The sequence below is a fragment of the Chinchilla lanigera genome, unplaced genomic scaffold (assembly GCF_000276665.1).
Source record: "Chinchilla lanigera isolate Chin_1 unplaced genomic scaffold, ChiLan1.0 scaffold00027, whole genome shotgun sequence".
Taxonomy (NCBI): Eukaryota; Metazoa; Chordata; class Mammalia; order Rodentia; family Chinchillidae; genus Chinchilla; species Chinchilla lanigera.
Genome location: NW_004955428.1, coordinates 13,648,227 through 13,667,654, shown reverse-complemented (window position 1 = coordinate 13,667,654; position 19,428 = coordinate 13,648,227). Strand labels below are relative to the sequence as shown.

The 19,428-nt window shown below is 35.0% G+C and overlaps 1 protein-coding gene across 1 annotated transcript; it reads left to right on the top strand.

Moving 5' to 3' along the window:
• The first annotated feature begins 521 nt into the window (after window positions 1-521).
• Slc25a31 (solute carrier family 25 (mitochondrial carrier; adenine nucleotide translocator), member 31) lies at window positions 522-18,902 on the top strand. The gene is made up of 6 exons (XM_005386748.1): window positions 522-948; window positions 6,106-6,233; window positions 12,069-12,186; window positions 13,036-13,190; window positions 14,822-14,947; window positions 17,999-18,902. Exons 1-6 carry the CDS (start codon window positions 705-707, stop codon window positions 18,197-18,199), a joined length of 972 nt encoding a protein of 323 aa, XP_005386805.1. The 5' UTR covers window positions 522-704; the 3' UTR covers window positions 18,200-18,902.
• The last annotated feature ends 526 nt before the right edge of the window (window positions 18,903-19,428 follow it).

Genomic DNA, 19,428 nt, shown 5'->3' with positions numbered 1-19,428 from the left:
CGAAATATATTGGACACACGTGTAAATACTGCATTGTGTCTCTGGTGTGAGAAACGGAAAGTGTAAATAAGGACCAAACTTTATAATAGGTATTGTGAAATAGGAAGAAAATACTCAAATGGGAATGAGAACAAGGGAGGAGGATCGGGAAAGGAAAGAAGGGAGAAGTAAAAAAGAAAAATAAACAAGCTTATGTGATTGCCAAGGGAAGTCAAAATCAAATGTGATTATTCACATTCACTTGACTTACTCCTTTGTCCCAGTTTCCGGGCTAAATTGCTTCACACACAACCCACCTCAGAGCCACTTCCGCACTGTTCCCCCTCAGAGCCCGCCACCTCCGCCACTGCGCACCACAAGAGGAGCCCTTGCATCCACACGAGCGAGTGAACGAGCGAGCGAGCGTGCGTGCGTGCGTGCGTGCGTGCGCGCGTTCTGCACCGAGGATTCCCGCCCCCCCGCCGCCCCCAGTTAAAAGCCACGTGCCGGCAGTCACGTGTCAGGAAGCTGCCGCACGAAGGCCGAAGGCCGTTGGACGCGCCTGCGCAACTCCTGGTGCTGCCTTCTGAGCGCGCTTGCCTCCCAGCGTCCTTAGCGCAGCTTTGCCGCCAGGAAACAGCTGAAGCGGTTTCCTGCTTCGCTTAGTCTTGGTCTCGGCCTTGGTTTAAACTGTTGCTGTGGGATTTTAAATTCATCACCTCACGATGCAGCGGGAGCCTGCTAAGAAGAAGCCCGAGAAGAAGGCGGAAAAGCGGCTGTTTGATGCCGCGTCTTTCGGAAAAGACCTGCTGGCTGGTGGGGTCGCGGCGGCCGTATCCAAGACGGCCGTGGCGCCCATCGAGCGGGTGAAGCTGCTGTTGCAGGTGCAGGCGTCCTCCAAGCAGATCAGCCCCGAAGCGCGGTACAAAGGCATAGTGGACTGCCTGGTGCGGATTCCCCACGAGCAGGGTGCGTATGGCAGGCCGCACACCGCCTCTCCCGCTTTCCCTCAGCTTCCCAGGAAAGGGGGTGGCCGCAGGGGGACGATGGCGGGCGCCACAGCTCGGCTGTTAGCCATGTTTCTTAACCTTGCACAATTTCCTTTCTTGACCAACCTTAGGCTCTGCTTTCCCAGGGCCAAAAAGGCATTGAATGTAACCAGACCTCTCAAGGATGACCCCCGTGTTTCCCTAAATTTTCTTGCAGTATGATTTACATTTTGGTACCCGTGGGCCTGTGCCTGGCTCAGAAAGTAGCCAGTCTCCCAGAATTGAGGGAGTTGTCATTAGGCACCCCGCTGGATATTAATTTCTCCCACTGATACTGAAATAGCTTGAAGAAACGAGTAATGAAAGCACTTTGTGAATAGTTGCCGAAAAGTGGTTCCTGAATTAGCAAAGGGGCTAAGTTAATCGGAAATCTTAAATCATTCACTAAATATTTGGGTTCTATTTTTAAAAATCTGTACAAACTTTAAAAAGGAAATAGACCTATTTATTGTGCGTTTTGGACAAGAATTGAAGTACCTCCAAGTCCAGAGCAATCCTTTATTCTACTCCTAGATCTACGGTAGTATGCTATCTCAAAAAAAAAAAAAAAAAAAAGTGTTTTCTAGCCAGGCCCGGGCTGTGGTACTGGGGAGGCTAAGGCAGCAGAAACACTTGAGCCAAGGAGTGTCAGGTGAAGCTGAGCAACGTAGCGAGATCCCTGGCCTTTAAGAAAAGAAAGTTTGTCCCTAGGGATGTAGCACATTTTTTTCCTGACATGTTGGATAGAATTTATGTAGAGAGGCGGGTGCAATCTTAAGGCATTATCCACATTGCGTTTGGAATCCCCACATGGGAGCGAAATTCATATACTAAATGTCCCAAAGCTTTTATGGTAAAAGTAGGAACTCATATTTCTTGGCCAACGTTTATTCTAAGATCCTTCAGAAAATGAAGACCTTTTTACTGTTAGCTCAGATGCTTTAATTATTTAAGCAGATAAAGTGAAATATTCGGTCGGATTGTGATGACCAGGGCTATATTTATTTTGAAATTTAAATGTTTTTTAAACTATTTAAACCAAAACATAGTCAGTATAACTCTTCTACCTTGAATGAATGCTGAATATTACATTGGTCCCTGCTTTTTGTGCCTTCTAAGATGAGATGATCCTAAGCAGAACTTTAAGATGTTTTCTATTTTTATGTACAAAGACTTGCTACAAAAATACCCTGATACAGTCTATGCTAGGGGTTGGGTAATTTACAGTAAGGATAATATTGCCACCTAGAGGCAATTTTGGAAACATACATAACGTTTCTTTAGTATAAAGAGTTGCAATGATTAGAGATACAAGGGTCAGGAATGCTATACATCTGTTGCTAGGCACAGTCCAGTCCTACACAATGAAGACTTACCTTGCAACCTGAATGACTTCTATATCTCCCACTGGACGTTAGTGTAGCAGTAAAGCCTGTTTATTTTTTATCTTTATTTCATTTCATTTTACTGAGTAACAAATGCATTGTGAAACGCTTCAAAGTTCAATGTATGGTACAGAATAATGCATTAGAGCTGAAGCAGCAGTGAAATTATAGATTATTGTTTAAAAAATTTGGACCAGGTGAGGTGACACATTTCTGTAATCCCAGCACTCAGGAAGCTGAGGCAGGAGGATCATTACAAGTTCAAGACCAACCTGGGCTGCAAAATGAGCTCAAGGTCAGCCTGAACATCGTAGCAAGACCCTACCTCAAAAAGGCAAAAAAAAAAATTTGGTCACAAAGGGAAAAAGAGAGGGTAAGCACTGGAGCAAGAGTAGACAGGCAACAAGCAGCAAGAGAGCACAAAACAATTTGTAAAATTTAGCTGAGGGAAAGAGGTGGGGCACTGTTGAGGTAGAAGAGAGAGAAAGACAAACATCACTTTGAGATATAGGAAAGGAGAGCCTTTTATTTTTTCCCATGAAGTAGCAAATGAGAAATACCTACTGAAAGAAACTAAATATGGTAACAGTTGAATGTCTGAGGATGTTGCTCAGCAAGAGAGCATTGTCTAGCATGCATGAGGCCCTAGATCCAAGCCCCAGGGTCAGTAAAGCCTGTTTATGATTATCTCATCCTACCTCTTAATTCTAAATTACTTAGAAATGCAGACTATCTGGAACATAGCTTTATATACTGATTGTGGTAATGCAACTACCATGTATGGAAGTAGAGGGAAGATAATACTTTTTTATTCAGAATTTTACTGAGAATTGTTCATCACTATGAAAACTGTCAGCAACTATACTTTTGATATTTGTTTATTATATCATCTATATTTGTCATTTCACTTACAGTCATTGTTTGTGTATATGTCCCAATGTACTTACCAAGTAAGCTCTGTTTTAAAAGTATCAATGTCAAAAAAAGTGTCAATGTCTTTGCCTCTTTTGTTTGGGGTGTGTGTGTGTGTTAAGCAGGGGCTTGAACCCCAGGTTCTTTACATGGAGCTGCATACCCAGCCCTTTCTTTTTGAGGCTAAGTACCCCTAAGTTGCTGAGTTGCACAGGCTTGAATTTGTAATACTCCTTTGTCAGTCTCTGAGTTCAATGTGTCTAAGTACAACAGATTCATTATAAGTAGAGGCAAATACAGTATATCACTGTCATGTCTATAATATGGTGATAGCTTACCAATTTACTTATTAAAATACCTTATGAATTCCTTTAATTTCTCTTTATACTGGCAGTTGAGGGCATTATCTTGATTAATTGAGAAGATGATTAATGATTTGGTATTTTGTTTCTGGGTAGCACAAGAAGTAAAATATTTATTGTTTATAGAACTTGAGCCTGTTGGGTTGAGAATAACCATGCTAGATCACTCTGAAATTTTAGTCAGAATCTATAGTCAGAGATTATATTTTCTGGAATTTGCCTTCTCTGTCACTTTTGAAAATCAAGATACATATTCATCTCAAGTATTCTAAAGTTTCTCTTGATTTTGAATAGTCTCTATTTGTATTGATTTTTCCTTATTTAGGAAATGTGAAATGAGATCTCAGAAGACACAAGTATATGTTGTGTATCTTCTTTATCTCATTCTTTCTACCATAAGGATGTTTACCCAATTAAATAGTTTTTTACATCCTATTGTCGGATTCTAATTAAATCCTCAAAACATAGCAAAACTTTGATGATTCTACCCAAAAAAGCAAATTGAGGATAATACTAATATCAAATGAACCATAAGAAAATAGCATAGCCAAAAATCAAAAAAAGAAAAATAACAGCAGATTCCATTTACTCTGAGAATTACTTTGTCATGTTAATGATGGAAATGATGCTAATCTGATTAGACCTGAGATAAGAGGACCCCAAAATCAGGTTCATATATACTATTATCAAGAATGAACTTCACATGAAACATAATTAGCAGAATACCTGAAACTAAATACCTCAAGTCCTCAATTATGCTCTAGTATCAGCTAACATTTTAAGTTTTCCCCAAAAACCTTGCCTAACTACCTCTTCATCATTTTCTATGTCCATATCTTATTTTACTTTCTTGTTCTTACACTTGCCAGAAATATTTGTTTCCTGGTTCCTTTCCCTTAAAATACCAACTGTGTAAGACTAAGAAATTAGTTCCTAGTACTACTTCCAGTAGGTAGAACAGTGTCTCTTATGTAGTAGATGCCAAACAAAAAGTTCTAAAAGAATCAATATCTCCTTTTACTTATATGTTAGGTATGTTTTACAAGTATACTTAATAGTATAGTTGCAAAGGTAAGTGTTTTTTAAAAATATCTATTACTTGGGAGTCAGGCTCACCTTTTTTTTAACACTGATACTATCAAGACATGTTGGATCCTTCCAGCCTAGACTATGTATCCAAACATTCCTAGTATTCCTATTATTGGGTAGTAAGTTGGAAATATTCTTATCAGTTCCATTTTAAGTCTTAACTTGTTTCTCTAGAATTAAGTTCAAAGTAGATTTTTTTCAATTGTCTTAAATTTTGAAGGTTTTTTTTTTTTTTTTTTTTTTTTCTTAAAAATTAGGTCACTTATCAGATGCTCTGTTTTAGAGAGAAAGATACCACCATCTCTAGCAAATTGTCATTGTTTTTTTAATACTGCCTCAAAAATAATTTTCCCAACTTTACTGGAGAAATTTGACAAATAAAAAATTGTGTATATTTACTGTGTACAGAATGTTTTGATATATGTGTACATTGTTTATTATTACAACAATCAAGGTTGTTAACATATCTATTATCATAAAATTAAAACGTGTGTGTGTATGTTAGAATATTTAAGATGTACTGTATAGTTAATTTCAAGTATACATAGACCAAGTATAACTATGATAACTATAATCACCATGATGTGCATTAGATATCCAGAACTTAACTCATCCTGTACAACTGGACTTGTGCCTTTAAACAACATGTCACTGTTCATCTTCTCTGCCCAGCCTTAGGTTCAGGTAACCACCATTTTACTCTTTATTTCTACAGTACAGTGGCACCTTGGTTCATGAACTTAATTTGTTCCATGGTTTCCAAAAAGATGGCCACATTCGTGTTTGTAAGGAAAAGGTGATCACAGTCATATTTGTTGTCTGGCATATAGTTTGCAAACAAAAACAAAATTTTGCCACTTTTGTTTGCGAACCAAATTGTTTGCAAACAAAAGCATTTTGTCAAATCTTAGAGCCAAGCATGGTGGCATATGCCTATAATCCCAGCACTCAGGAGGCTAAGGCAGGAGGATTGTTGCAAGTTCAAGACCAGCCTGGGTTACAAAGTGAGCTCAAGGCCAGCCTGAACTGCATAGTGAGACCCTGTCTCAAAAAAAAAAAAAAAAAAAAAATCTTAGTTAACTCTATTTTTCTACTCATAGGAAAAAATCTCTATTAAATTGTTAATGCTTTCTGTGGATTTTTAAGTATTCAACCCTTTTTTTAAATTAACAAATTGCAATAGACTACATACAATTAACATTACCTTTTTTTCTTTCAAAGAGAGACATGTTTTAGAAAACTTATTCTCATAAAGTCTATGTGTAAGTTCAAATACTTAAGTGTATTAAAACTGGAAATCCTTTAATAACAATGCAATGTGGGTTTATATATTTGTGTTTCTTTCTGTAGGTTTCCTCAGTTTTTGGCGTGGCAATCTGGCAAATGTTATCCGATATTTTCCAACACAAGCTCTAAACTTTGCTTTTAAGGACAAATACAAACAACTGTTCATGTCTGGAGTTAATAAAGAGACACAGGTAATTATATTTTAGCATCTCTAAAATTTAAAAATGGTTACATTTGTCTTACCTGTTGTGTCAGCTTTGCTGTGACTGGGACAGAATACTCAACACAACTTAAAGGATGAGAGGTTTCATTTGGCTTATGGTTTGGGGGATTTAGTCCATGGTTAGCTGGCTGCAAAGCAGAAATAACATGGTAGAAGGGTATAGCAGAGGGAAACTTCTCACCTCCTGGCAGCCAGGAAACAGAGAGATAAGAGGGTGAGGAACTAGGGAGTTAGACATACTATCCAAAAGTACACCCTCATAACACATCTCATAAAACCAAGCTAGACATCCTAACTGCACATTTACATCAATAAAAACCTAAATTAAATAACTGTGATACATCTCAAGAAACCAGAAAAACAAAAGCAAACCAAACCCAAAATTAGTTAAAGGAAAAAAATAATAAAAGATCACAGCAGGGCTGGAGGTATTGCTCAGTGGCACAAGCACCTGCCTGGCAAACACAAGGTCCTGAGTTCAATCCCTGATACTGCCAAAAAAAAAAAAATCACAGCAGAAATAAATGAAATAGAGACAAAAAATAAATAAAATGAAGAGCTTGTTCTTTGAGAAGATAAACAATATTGACAAACCCTTAACTAGACTAAGGAAAGACAAAATCAGAGTTGAAAATTACATCTGAAAGCACATTAGGTATTATTAGGAAAACATATATTATGAAAGCACATTAGGGGCCAGGGATATAGCTCACAAGTGCAAGGTCCTGAGTTCACTTCCTGGTACCAAAAAAAGTCATGAAAGGACATTAGATATTAGGATCATTAGACAGTATTATGAACAACTAAATGCCAACAAGTTTTTTGTCTTTTTTGAGACAGGGTCTTTCTATGCAGTTCAGGGTGGCCTTGAGCTCACTTTGTAGCCCAGGCTGGTCTTGAACTTGCAACGATCCTCCTGCCTCAGGCTCCCAAGTGCCAACAAATTTCATAACCCAGATGAAATGGGCAAATTCCTGGACACAATTGGTTTACCAAGACTAAATCATGAAGAAATAAGAAGCCTGAATGGAAAAAGAAAAAAAATCCTGAACAGAAAAAAGAAAAAGATAAGAAACCCTAAACAGACCAATAACAAGAAATGATATTGAAATCAGTAATGAAACATCTACCAAAGCAAAGCCCAGGATCAGACAGCTTGACTGATGAGTTCTTCTAAACATTTAAAGAACAAATACCAGTTTTTCTTAAATTATTGCGAAAAATTGAAGAGGAGAGAATTTTTTCCAAACACATTCTGTGAGGCCAGTACTAATACCAAGAACACAATAAAAACAAAAAAACTATAAGCCAGTATCCTTGATGAACATAGACACAAAAATCCTTAACCAAAATATTGGCGGTCTGAATATAACAGCACATTCAACAGATTATTCACCATGTTCAAGTGAAATTCATCCCAGAGATACAAGGATGACTCAACATGCACAAACCAATAAATACAACACATCAGCAACTTGAAGGACAAAAACCATATGCCCATCTCAGTATGTCAATTTAAACATGAAGAGCTCCTCCAAGTAGCAAACCAGTAAGAAAACATTGAAATAGTACTACATTGTAGACCAAATGTACCTAACAAATACACAGAACATGCCATGCAAATTCTTGATGCATGTGAAATTCAAGTGTATCACATGTTATGCCACAGAGCAAGCCTTGACAAATGTAAGGAGACTGAAATCATATCAAGCATCTTTTCTGACCATAACACAGTGAAACTAGAAATAAATAATAGCAGGAATTTATAATATAGTAATACTTTTAAGTTATTATAGTAACTGAAACTCATTAATACATTAAACTCATTACATACTGCCTCTCCAGAGTCTGTTTTATTTTCAGTCTTAAAATGGTGGGACAGATTTTGTTACACAGACACTTCCAGGATCGTCCTGCATAAGCAGGTTCTAACATTCTCTGTCTTCTTCCTTCTTCTCTTCTTCCCTTCCTTTTATTCTCCCTTTCCTTTCTTCCTGTCAACAAGCTGGCCACACATACTAGGCCTGCCTGTATCATTTGTTCGTAGCTCTTACTTTCCCTATCAGAAGTGTCCTAATTTGAATGATAAATTATATTCACCCAGTTGTCTACCCAAAAAGTCAGTAATCTGCCTTCTTTTACCTAGGAAGGAAAAAAAGATTAAATAGAATTTAAGACCTACTCTATAATCTTTATGCTACATATCATGTTTGATTTGACTTACTGTACTAGTTTTAAGAAGCAGAGAATGATTCAGATTTCCTCAGGGGAAAAAAGAACTTATTGTAATGATACACTGACAGTTTGAATTTAAACCAAAGTCAGCTCTAGGGACCAAACTAGCAATAATCACATCTCAGGCAAACCTCACTGCCTGTGATACTGCCAGTGTGTGAAGTTTCTCAGGACCCAGACTATACTCTTCATTGTTCTCACCCAAGTACCTATTCTAGCTTTCTCTTAATTACGTGATTTTTGTGTGTATTTAGTCTTTCTCAATATTGCCCACTTTTTAACTTATTTTTTATGATTTTTAAATTCCAGATTAACATCATAGTGGTCTTTTATGATCTTTCAGCAGTTCAGAACTTCTTAACCTAGGATCTGTTGATGTTTCAGGAATGCCTGAACATACTGAAAGTATATACTTAGACATATGTGATTTCTCTTAATAGGGGATCTATCTACAGCTTTCCAAGTCTCAAGGAAATCTGAGATTTTTCTTAAGTTACTTGATAACTTTTCCATTTCTATTCTTACTGAATGTGCCCTGGACAGCTAGTACTGTGGCCCCAAAAGACTGTAAACTTTAACAGTATTATGTGACTTTTAGTGACATTTTTCATGACTTGATTGATTGCACAATACTTGAAGATAGACTGCCCACAAGACAATTTCTCTTCACTCAGTGCAAACCAGGCAAGCCAAAAGGTTAAATACCCAAGCTGAAATACCGAAGAAAGAGCGACTCTGTCCAGCTCATCTTGTTCTACCAAATTTCTATGGATTAGTTTCCCCAGTGTCACATGCAATCTCCTGATCCAGTTGTTTTGTAAGATTATGAAATATGGATATTTATATAGAACCAATGAGCTTCACGTAAAAGCAGACATGAGAGTCTAGAAACACTAAGTGATATCACCAGTGTACTTGTACTTTATTAAATAAGTATTAATTGTGAATACATATCTCTGGGAAAACCCCTCTGACTTGATTTGTAAAATAAACAGATTCTGAATTAAGAATCCTGACCTCCAGAAAGTGAAAAAACAGACATTTTTCAACTGATGAGTGGATAAATAAATGTGGTATTATGTATCCTTAATACAGAATATTATTTGCCAATAATATAACATGAAGTAGTATTATATGCTGCAACGTGAATAAACCTTGAAAACATTGTTAAATGAGAAAAACAGTTACCATGAAAGATGACAGAGTATATGATTCCATTCATATACTGTATCCAGAATAGGCACATCTATAGAGATCAAAAGTAGATTAATGGTTACCTAGGGCTCAGACAATTAGGGAGGCTATAGTGACATAAAATCAGGATGAGGTTTCTTTTTGGGGTAAGAAAAGTTTTTAAATGTACTAATGGTTATAATTTATAATTATATACTAATAGTTCAATGATTTATATATTTTAGATGGATGAACTGTATGAGTGTGAATTATACCTCAATTAAAGTATTAAATAAAAATTCCAGCTGCAAGAAACTCAGTCTGTAGAAGTATAAATGTACACAAATAATTATAAATTAAAAATAGGAAATAGTTGTAAGTACTAGTTAAAGTCTGGGACGTTACACATTATATATATTGGTCCTGTGAGTCATCTTTAATTCCCTGACAGATTATCTATGGCAAGAGGGTCTGATTATATAAAGTTTTAAAGAGGTTGAAGATCAGAGAATATTTCATGAAAGAGAACCTGAATTTAGAGCATAAAGCAATAAGTATTTCCTAAAATAAACTAGGAAGATATTCCAAGCCAAGAGAAAATTAGGAGTTCCAAAGCTATCTGAGATTTAAAATTATTATTAGAAATAAGAGCAGGAGACTATAGCAAGAACCTGAACTTGACTAGAATGTTACTTTAATATATTTAATGGTTCCAGTGACCTTGTTCCCTGGATTGCCCATAACAGTTCCAATTCAAGTACTTATTTCTTTTTCCACAAGCGCTCAATGTTGAGAAGCAACCTGCTAAGTCTGGGGAGTGCTCATTTTAAATATTTATCCAAAAAAGTTAGACTTTGTCTTAGTTACTTTTTTCATTGCTGAGACAAAACACTCAGACCCGAAGTTAAAGGAGGAAAGTCTTACTTAGCTCACAGTCTGTAGATGTTTCAATCCATAATTAACTGGATTTAAGGTGGGGTGGCTTGGCAGAGGGGAATCACAAAGGAGAAACAGTTAATGGCAGGCAAAGGTAGCAAAGCAACAAGGGATAACCACAGCCCTTTCTATCCCTTATACACTTATATCTTATCCAGGCTACTTAGGGTGGGTAACACTCACATCCTTAGTCCTAACACCCTTGATCCTAGCATTGCACCATGAATCAATTCCAGTTTCACAGACACTAGATACAGCCACCTCTGAGAAGGCCCCTGTGACCACATAAGTCTTCAGGGGGACATCTAAGCAAAAGGTATAACATACTTCAACCGCTCAGATGAACTAGTGACCAATAAGGTTTAACTTACATGGCACTCAACTATATTGTAGTTGGTGTCTGCCAATTTTCGTGTTATCATCTGACCATGATTAAATACATACTTTTGAGCTCTTCAAATTTAATTCACCTAAAATTACAAAGTAAAATTGGGGCATTATACAATACTGTAGTACCAGTTTCTTCTCCAAACAAGGGCTAAAACTAAAGCACAGTGTTAAATGGAATTTATTATCTACTTTATGAACCTTTATGCTGCATATCATGTTTAACTTGGGTTTTAAGAAACAGATTGAGGCAAATTACTTCAGGAAAAAGAGAATAATTGTAATGATAGCTAACACTTGAACCAAAGATAGCTTTAGGAAGTAAATTATGTTGTGTCTTTCCCTACCAAGCACTTGATCTGTGTGATTATTGTACCTACTTTTTTGTGTTTACTGTTTTCTTATTGTTGCTCACTTTTTAAAAAACTTACCTATTTTTATTCCTTTTAAGGTCAGTGTCAGTATCCCAATAAGACTTTATGACCTTTTTATAGATCAGAAGTACTTTACTTGGGGGTCCATGGATTCCTTCACAATACCTTAAGTACACTAAAAGTATATATTTATACACGTATAATTTTTCTTGGAAGAAAATAATAGTAGCCTCAATTAACAATGGCATAATCAGTCTAAATTGCTGATTATCTCATGTGGCCTCTTTCACTGGAGGACATTATATCCTTCAACTTGAGTATATCAGCATCTAAACTGTATTTCCCACAGTGCCCAGTAAGAAACAGACTACAGGCTGGAGATGTGGCTCTATGGGAGAATACTTGTCTATCATGCACCAGGTCTTGGGTTCTATACATCACCCCACCTCACTCCCAAGCAAGCAAAGAAGGAAGGAGGGAGGGAGGGAAGGAAAGAGGAAAAAGGAAAGGGAAAGGCAAGGAAAAGGAAAAGAGAGGGGAACAGGATATGAGTAATGTGAATATCATCATACATGTTTAACTGCATATGTACAGCTTGTGTATCTGGTTTTTAACATTTATAAAAATAGTTTACTAAATGTTTTAAACAGTCAGAATCTGTAGTCTAATAAAGACTTTTTTAAAAATGGATGTTTCAGTTCTGGAGATGGTTTTTGGCAAACCTGGCTTCTGGTGGAGCTGCTGGGGCCACATCGTTGTGTGTAGTTTATCCACTAGATTTTGCCCGAACACGATTAGGTGCCGATATTGGAAAAGGTATGGAATTTTAGTTATATTAACTTTTTCTTGGGTTTTTGACTATGTGTTATTTATTATAACATTATGCTGTATCAATAGTGTTATCAAATACAGCCTACGAATTTTATTCTCCACCAAATGGTAGTCGTAACACTTAAAATACACTTTTTTCTTTTTTTTTCTTTTTTTATTTTAAAGAGTAAAAGAAGGATAACATAGTAATAAGGGAGGCTTACCAAATTGCAGACAAAGTGGTAGGAAATTATCAATGGTTATTGTTTTACATATTGTTATCTACAAAAATACACTTTTTTCTTTTACCTTAAAAGAGAAAAAGGTAAGGTCCATTTTAACAGAAGAATGCACATGGAAGCTGCTTATAAAACTCAGTTTCATTTTTTTTTCTTGAGTGATTTTTCCATGTACCTTGTTCTTGTCTCTCTAGGTTAGAGGTATACCTTTCATCCTGGAGATTGCCTTTGCCTCACCTAAGTATTTTCTAATAACTTCTGTTAATTTTTTTTTTTTTGGTTTTGGAGGTAGAGTCTCACAATGTTATTCAGGCTGGCCTTATACTCATTATGTAGCCCAGGTTGGCCTCCCACTTGAGGCAGTCCTCCAGCCTTAGCCTTCTGACTACTGAGATTACAAGTGTGTGGCACCAAGCATAGCTACTTACAGTAATTTTAATGAACTATTTGAAGTCAGATTGCTTCAAGTTGACTGCTTTTATAAGAGTTTTTTTCAGTTAATTTCTTTTAAAATTCAAAAAGTTCAGATTACTTAAATCTCTAAAATATTTGCTTGCTTTTGATTAAGGTGTTTGACATATAATGTTGCTAATAGTTTTTAATGGCTTTATTTTAGGACCTGAACAGCGACAATTCAAGGGTTTAGGTGACTGTATTGTGAAAATAGCAAAATCAGATGGAATTGTTGGTTTATACCAAGGATTTGGTGTTTCAGTTCAGGGAATCATTGTGTACCGAGCCTCTTATTTTGGAGCTTATGACACAGTTAAGGTAATTTTGGGCTTTAACTTGATTATATTAAATAAATGTCCATTTTTGAAATCCTAATTAATAAATGTGCTCTAATATTGGGCTTCTAAAATAATGTAATTAATAATGTGCTAATAATAATAATGTACTTTATGCAAATCAAGATGAATGATAAGAGACATGAAATTGTATTTAATTATGACTGCTATGATCAAATTCAATTACAGCTATTACGGATCTGACTTTACATATAAAGCATGTATCAAAATGCAGTAGTAGGTTTTCATGGTGTTTGCGCTATGCACCATGTCACACATGGAAACATACTAGTTAGGCTTGTATCATAGCCAAATCGTCAGCATATAGAAAAACATCTAACAGATTTTCTGCTTTTACACTATTAACTTTATTATAAATGCATCGAATAACTTGCTGTTATCACTGTGAGAAAGCTTAGGTGTTGTTACTCTTTGGTTATCTATGAGATACTGTTAAATTCTGTATTGTATTTTCCAACTTGCTTTGCAATTTGCCTTTTAATTTCTACAGACCTTGTTGAGTATTTTACATCTTCACAGTGTTCTTGCATAGTTTGTTTTTTTAAATTAATTTTATTGGTACATCTTAGATGAACATAACATTCATCATATGGAATTTTTACCTGTACATGATACATCTTGATTCTTCTTTCTTCCCCTTTACCACCCTTTCCTTCAACTACTCTTCCCCTCCTTATTTGTAAAAGCTTTGTTTCCAGTTTTCCTTCCTTTTTTCTTGTCCCTTCTTCCCTTCCTCCTCCCCCTCCCTTAGTCCCCTTCTTATTTGAACATTTTTTTCCCATTTCCCAATATCTATTATACACTTTGGTTTATATTTTTGGTTTCTCTGGCATACTTTAAAACCCTCACTTTCAAGATAAATAGCCTGGGAAAGTTACATAATTTACTTACTAATAACCAGTAAAAAATCCATACTCTTAAATCACTATAGCAAAATGCTTCCAAAAGGAAGCACTGAAACTAATATCAATATTATTTATTAAATACAATTTAAATGAGGAAAATTTTATGTCTGCATTCCCTCATTAGTATAAATGTAGTGGAGTGTCATTTTTATTGTGGTGTGGACAGATTACTTCCATTTTTAATATATTTTTGACAAATTAGTGAAAATTACATCATCTCGAGTACTTTTATTTAGTCATAGAAAAATATGTATCTACTTTCCCTCTGCTTTTCTCTATTTCCTGCAGTAGTTATAAAACGTAGGAATATTTCATCAGTAGTTCAGAACTTTACAGCTACTCATCTAATTACCTGTTTATGGTAATTCTTTCATTTTTTTCAACTCCACAAGGAAGAGCCACAGAAGAACTTTTTTGGTTATTGGCTGACATCATTTCTAGTTATCAGTATCATTAAGGACATATCCCTTTAATAGCAATCATGCTCTTTTGTCAACTGTACCTTCGAAATACAGTCATGTGTGTCACTGGCCTTTTTTATTTGCTACTATTAAATCCAGATGATTTTCATTGCATTTTAAATACAATTGCACCTTCCTTCATATATTTATAAAAATTATCCTGTGAGTTAAGAATTTAAGATATCTTGCAACTTTAAATGATTACTTGGTACATTTTTCTTTTCTAGGGCTTATTACCAAAACCAAAGGAAACCCCATTTCTTGTATCATTTTTCATTGCTCAAGTTGTGACTACATGCTCTGGAATACTCTCTTATCCCTTTGACACAGTTAGAAGACGTATGATGATGCAGGTATTTCATATTTAATTTGTAAGCTTAGTTGAGTTTTCTAATATCTTTGATATTTATGTGTAATTTATTCACATGTCAGAGAAATTTTAGCAAAATGGCATGTCATTGTTTTACTTAGATAAAATAAATACTGTGATATATTCTCTCTTACATTCTTTCAGATAAAATAGTCACCATCCAGCAGAGCTTCTTCCTGATCTGCCATCAGAACAGAAATGTCTTCTCCTATAGAAAAATATTTGAGGGGTAGAGGGAGATGGCAGAGATTATATGAATATATCTATTTGAACTAAAATACTAGGTTAAGTAGAATTATGCCAAGTTATAAACCATTGACATAATCATTTATTAGAGTATGTTTTGGTAAATGTAAGTAATTTTGAACTTCAAGGATGAGAACTTGTTTATAATGATCTGTGTTGTAAATATAAACCCCTGAACCCAAATTTTGATGTATCCCATTTCCACTGCTGTTGCTTGTTACAAGAATTCCTTCAGTAAATTTTTTGAGTGCTCAATCTATCCTAAATTCTTGTGACACAAATAAGATAGAACCTGTACCCAAACTCATAATCTAATATTAAAGATATATGATTAATTCTCTAAATAAAAATGTGCACAGAAGTTAGGGAAACATAGAGGAGTGCTACTCAGATGTTTGGAGTGATTATATGTGGCTTCTTGATTATATGTGGCTTCAAGAATAGGCTTTTTCCAGACAATGAGAGAATATTCTAAGCATGGGGCAGGGTGGAGGGATGATGGAGGTGTACAGCTTGAAAAGTCATCACTTTGGCCAAATCATAAGTTTCATGAGGCCAAGTGAAAATAATGACAGAAATCTAAAATAGTAATGTACTTCCCGCCTGCCTGGCAAGCGCAAGGTTGTGAGTTCGATTCCCGGTACCAGAGAAAAACAAAACAAAAAAAAAAAATAGTAATGTACTTCCTATGTGCCATATACTATCTCAAGCATTTTATACTTTGACTCATTAAATTCTCAAAACAATTCCAAGAGATTTGGTCCTTATTTTTATCACTTATAAAATGGTCTTAGAAGAACCCAGTAAGCCACCCAGAAGGGTAAGACTAACTTTTTTTACTTTACTCATAGACAATCCTAAGAGTTGTTCCTTTAACATCTGTGTTTCCTCTTCCTCGTATACTAGAACTAGTTTACTGCATTGACACACTTTGAAAAATCATTTTAGGCCAGGCGTGATGGCACACACCTGTAATCCTAGCACTTGGGAGGCTGAGGCAGGAGGATCATTGTGCGTTCGAGGCCAGCCTGGGCTACAAAGTGAGCTCAAGGCCAACCTGAGCTGCATAGTGAGACCCTGTCTCAAAAAGACCAAAAAGAAATCATTTTAATTGATAAATAATTATACAAATTTACAGAGTACAGTGTAATATTTCAATACAGCATTATGAATACTTGTTTTTATGTATACTGGTCAAATCAGGATAATTGCATATCCATCACTTCAAACATCAAAATCCTACATTGGGAGATTAAAAATGCAAAATGGGCTACAGATATATCTCAGTTCAAAGGTTCTGAAAAAAAAATTTTTTTTTAGAAAATATACATGGAATCAGGGTGTGGTGTACTCTATTTTTCTCTTTCTTACCAATTCTTATACCTTTTTGTCTGCCTATCTACACTCATTGAGATCTCTGATTCAGTTTTATACTAAAGAAGTAATAACTGACAACCTAAGAATGTCTTTAATGCTATATAATTTAATGCTAAATGTGGGATTTTTTTAGTTAACCTGCTGTGTTATTGGCAGTTACTTTCTGTTCCTCTGTTAAAACAATTTTTAATCATGAATGGCAGTCTTTTTTATATCTATTAAGATTATCATGTCATTTTTCTCTTTTAATGTTATGGTATTGTATTACACTAATCTGTTTTCCAGACCTAAATTTACCTTGTATGCCTGGGGGAAACCTAGCTTTGTCATGATATATTATATTTTGTATGCCTTTCAGTTTGCAAGTTTTGCAAAGTTTTATTCAGGACTTTCATATTCATACTTCACTAACATTAATAGTATTTTAACTCCTTTTATTGTCATAGTTTGACTTTTGTATCAACTGTTGAAACCTCATAAAATATGTTGGGGAGTCTTCCCACTTTTCTTCTCTAGAAAATTTTTGTTAAGAGTGTAAGAAAACATTTGTAAAACTCACATGACACTATCTGGATGTGTGGTTTTCCTTATGAGTGTGTTTTGAACAACTGAATTTCCTTAGCAGGTACAGTATTGTTCCATGTTCTTTCCCATTCTGTTGATAAATTATACTTTCTGGGGATTTATCCATTTCTTCCAAGATAGTTGTCACGAAGCTCTTGCTCTTCCTTTAATCTTTGAATCATCTTTATTTATGTTACCTTTGCTATTTTTAATAATCTTGTGGCCTTCTCTCTTTTACCCTCCAGTATTGTTTCCAGAAATTTGTCCACAGGGTATCTCAAGAATTGCATACTTTTTGTGCTTTATTTTGTTTATTTTCTGTTATCTATTGACTTTTTATGCACTGTTGTATTTATTTTTTATTTCCCTTTTTAATTGCTGGTTATCTGTTTATCTATACTTTGTTTCAGGTTGTTCTTTCTAAAAATGTCTAGGTTCATTAATTTCTTTTCTAATATTAAGGTAATTAATTTTCCTGTAAATTAACACTCAAGCTGTATCTTACAAATTTAACTACAGAGTGTTATGATTGGTTTTCAGTATTTTCTAAGAAGTTTTTTCCTAATATTCAAACATACATTTTTCTAGTCCTCCTTTTTGCTCTTAATTTCTCACTTAATTGTGGTGTGGTCTATGTAATGCCATCTTTTGACATTTGTTAACCCTGGTATAAGGTCAGTTTTCAAACATGCCTGCAAAGTATGAATATTTTCAGAGCACAAGGTACAATACTCAATATAAGCTAATTAATTCAACATAGTGTTAATCTAATTGATCTTTACTACTGATAGAAAACTATGTTAAGATAAATGATCTCAAAATAATATAAAACTTTTTCTTTATATAGAGTGGTGAGGCTGAACGGCAGTATAAAGGAACCTTAGACTGCTTTGTGAAGATATACCGAAATGAGGGAATCAATGCATTTTTTCGTGGTGCCTTCTCCAACGTCCTTCGTGGCACAGGGGGTGCTTTGGTATTGGTGTTATATGATAAAATTAAAGAATTCCTTAATATTGATATTGGAGGTGGTTCATCCGGAGATTAAATTGAAAAATGGATGCATCTGACCTGTTAAACATACCAATTACATGCTGCCATTTGCATACATTTTGATAGGATGTTATTACCATCAGTGTATCTTAAACTGCTACTTCTGCAATAAAGCATAAACTTTCTTCAAGGGCTTAAATATTTAAAATCAGATAAGTGTATGTTTCCTTCCCACTTAAACTCACTGGAATGAGACATTTTACTTATAAGTAGTGTATGTTATTTGTTTAAAATTATTTTCTTACATTTGTTACAAAAATTAAATTATATAATGCTGAAATCTATGAAATGAAAGCATATTCTTTAAAATTGCTATTCATTTAATATACCTGTTTTCCCATCTTTTAAAAATCATACAGTGTAAGGAATACTTCTTAAAAGTTTATCAAGAGACGTCATCATTATATCTGTAGGAATAAAAAAGCTTTTTTCCAAGACAACTCAGGTATGATATATGGTACTTACAGTGTCATGTAGCTTTTCATAAGCACAGATAATACAACTGATCATTAAAATTTGATAATGGCTTTAGTGATACAGTAAAACTGGTTGGAAAATAACATAAAATGGCTTATCTGCTAATATTTGTCTTTACAATAAAGTCTTACCAAGTGTGAATATATCTTGGAACAAAAAATATCCCCTAGAAAATCAGTTTTTGTATTCTATATTGACAATAAAAGGAAGTTTAAAACTGTTGTAGATGAGCCCTTTTTTTCTACTACCCTTAACTTTAGTAAGCAGAAGATAAAAAAACTTTGGTCATGAGAGAGAGAAAAAAAGATGTTTCTCTGTGGAGAAATACAAGCATCTCTAAGGTTTTGTACAAGATTCTTTTTTCAGAGATGTTATAGAAGACAGTACATTTGTTTTGTTTTGTTTTTAATTTATTTAGAAGAGTAAAAGAAGGATAACATAGTAATAGGGGGATTTACCGAATTACAGACAAAGTGGTAGGACATTATCAATGGTTGTTATTTTACCTATTGGTATCTTCAAGATAGTTTCTCAGGAAAGCAAATAGACAAATAATAGTGAGTTACAGACAAAAATGGTAGGAAATTATCAATGGTTGTTGTACTATACTTTGGTTTCTTCAGAGTGGTTTCTAGGGAAAACAAATAGAGCTATACATGAGTGATCAATTAAATAATCATTGACTGTTCTCCATAGTTGTTGAAAACACAGAGTAATAAACATACATCCGTTTATGAAATAGTATAG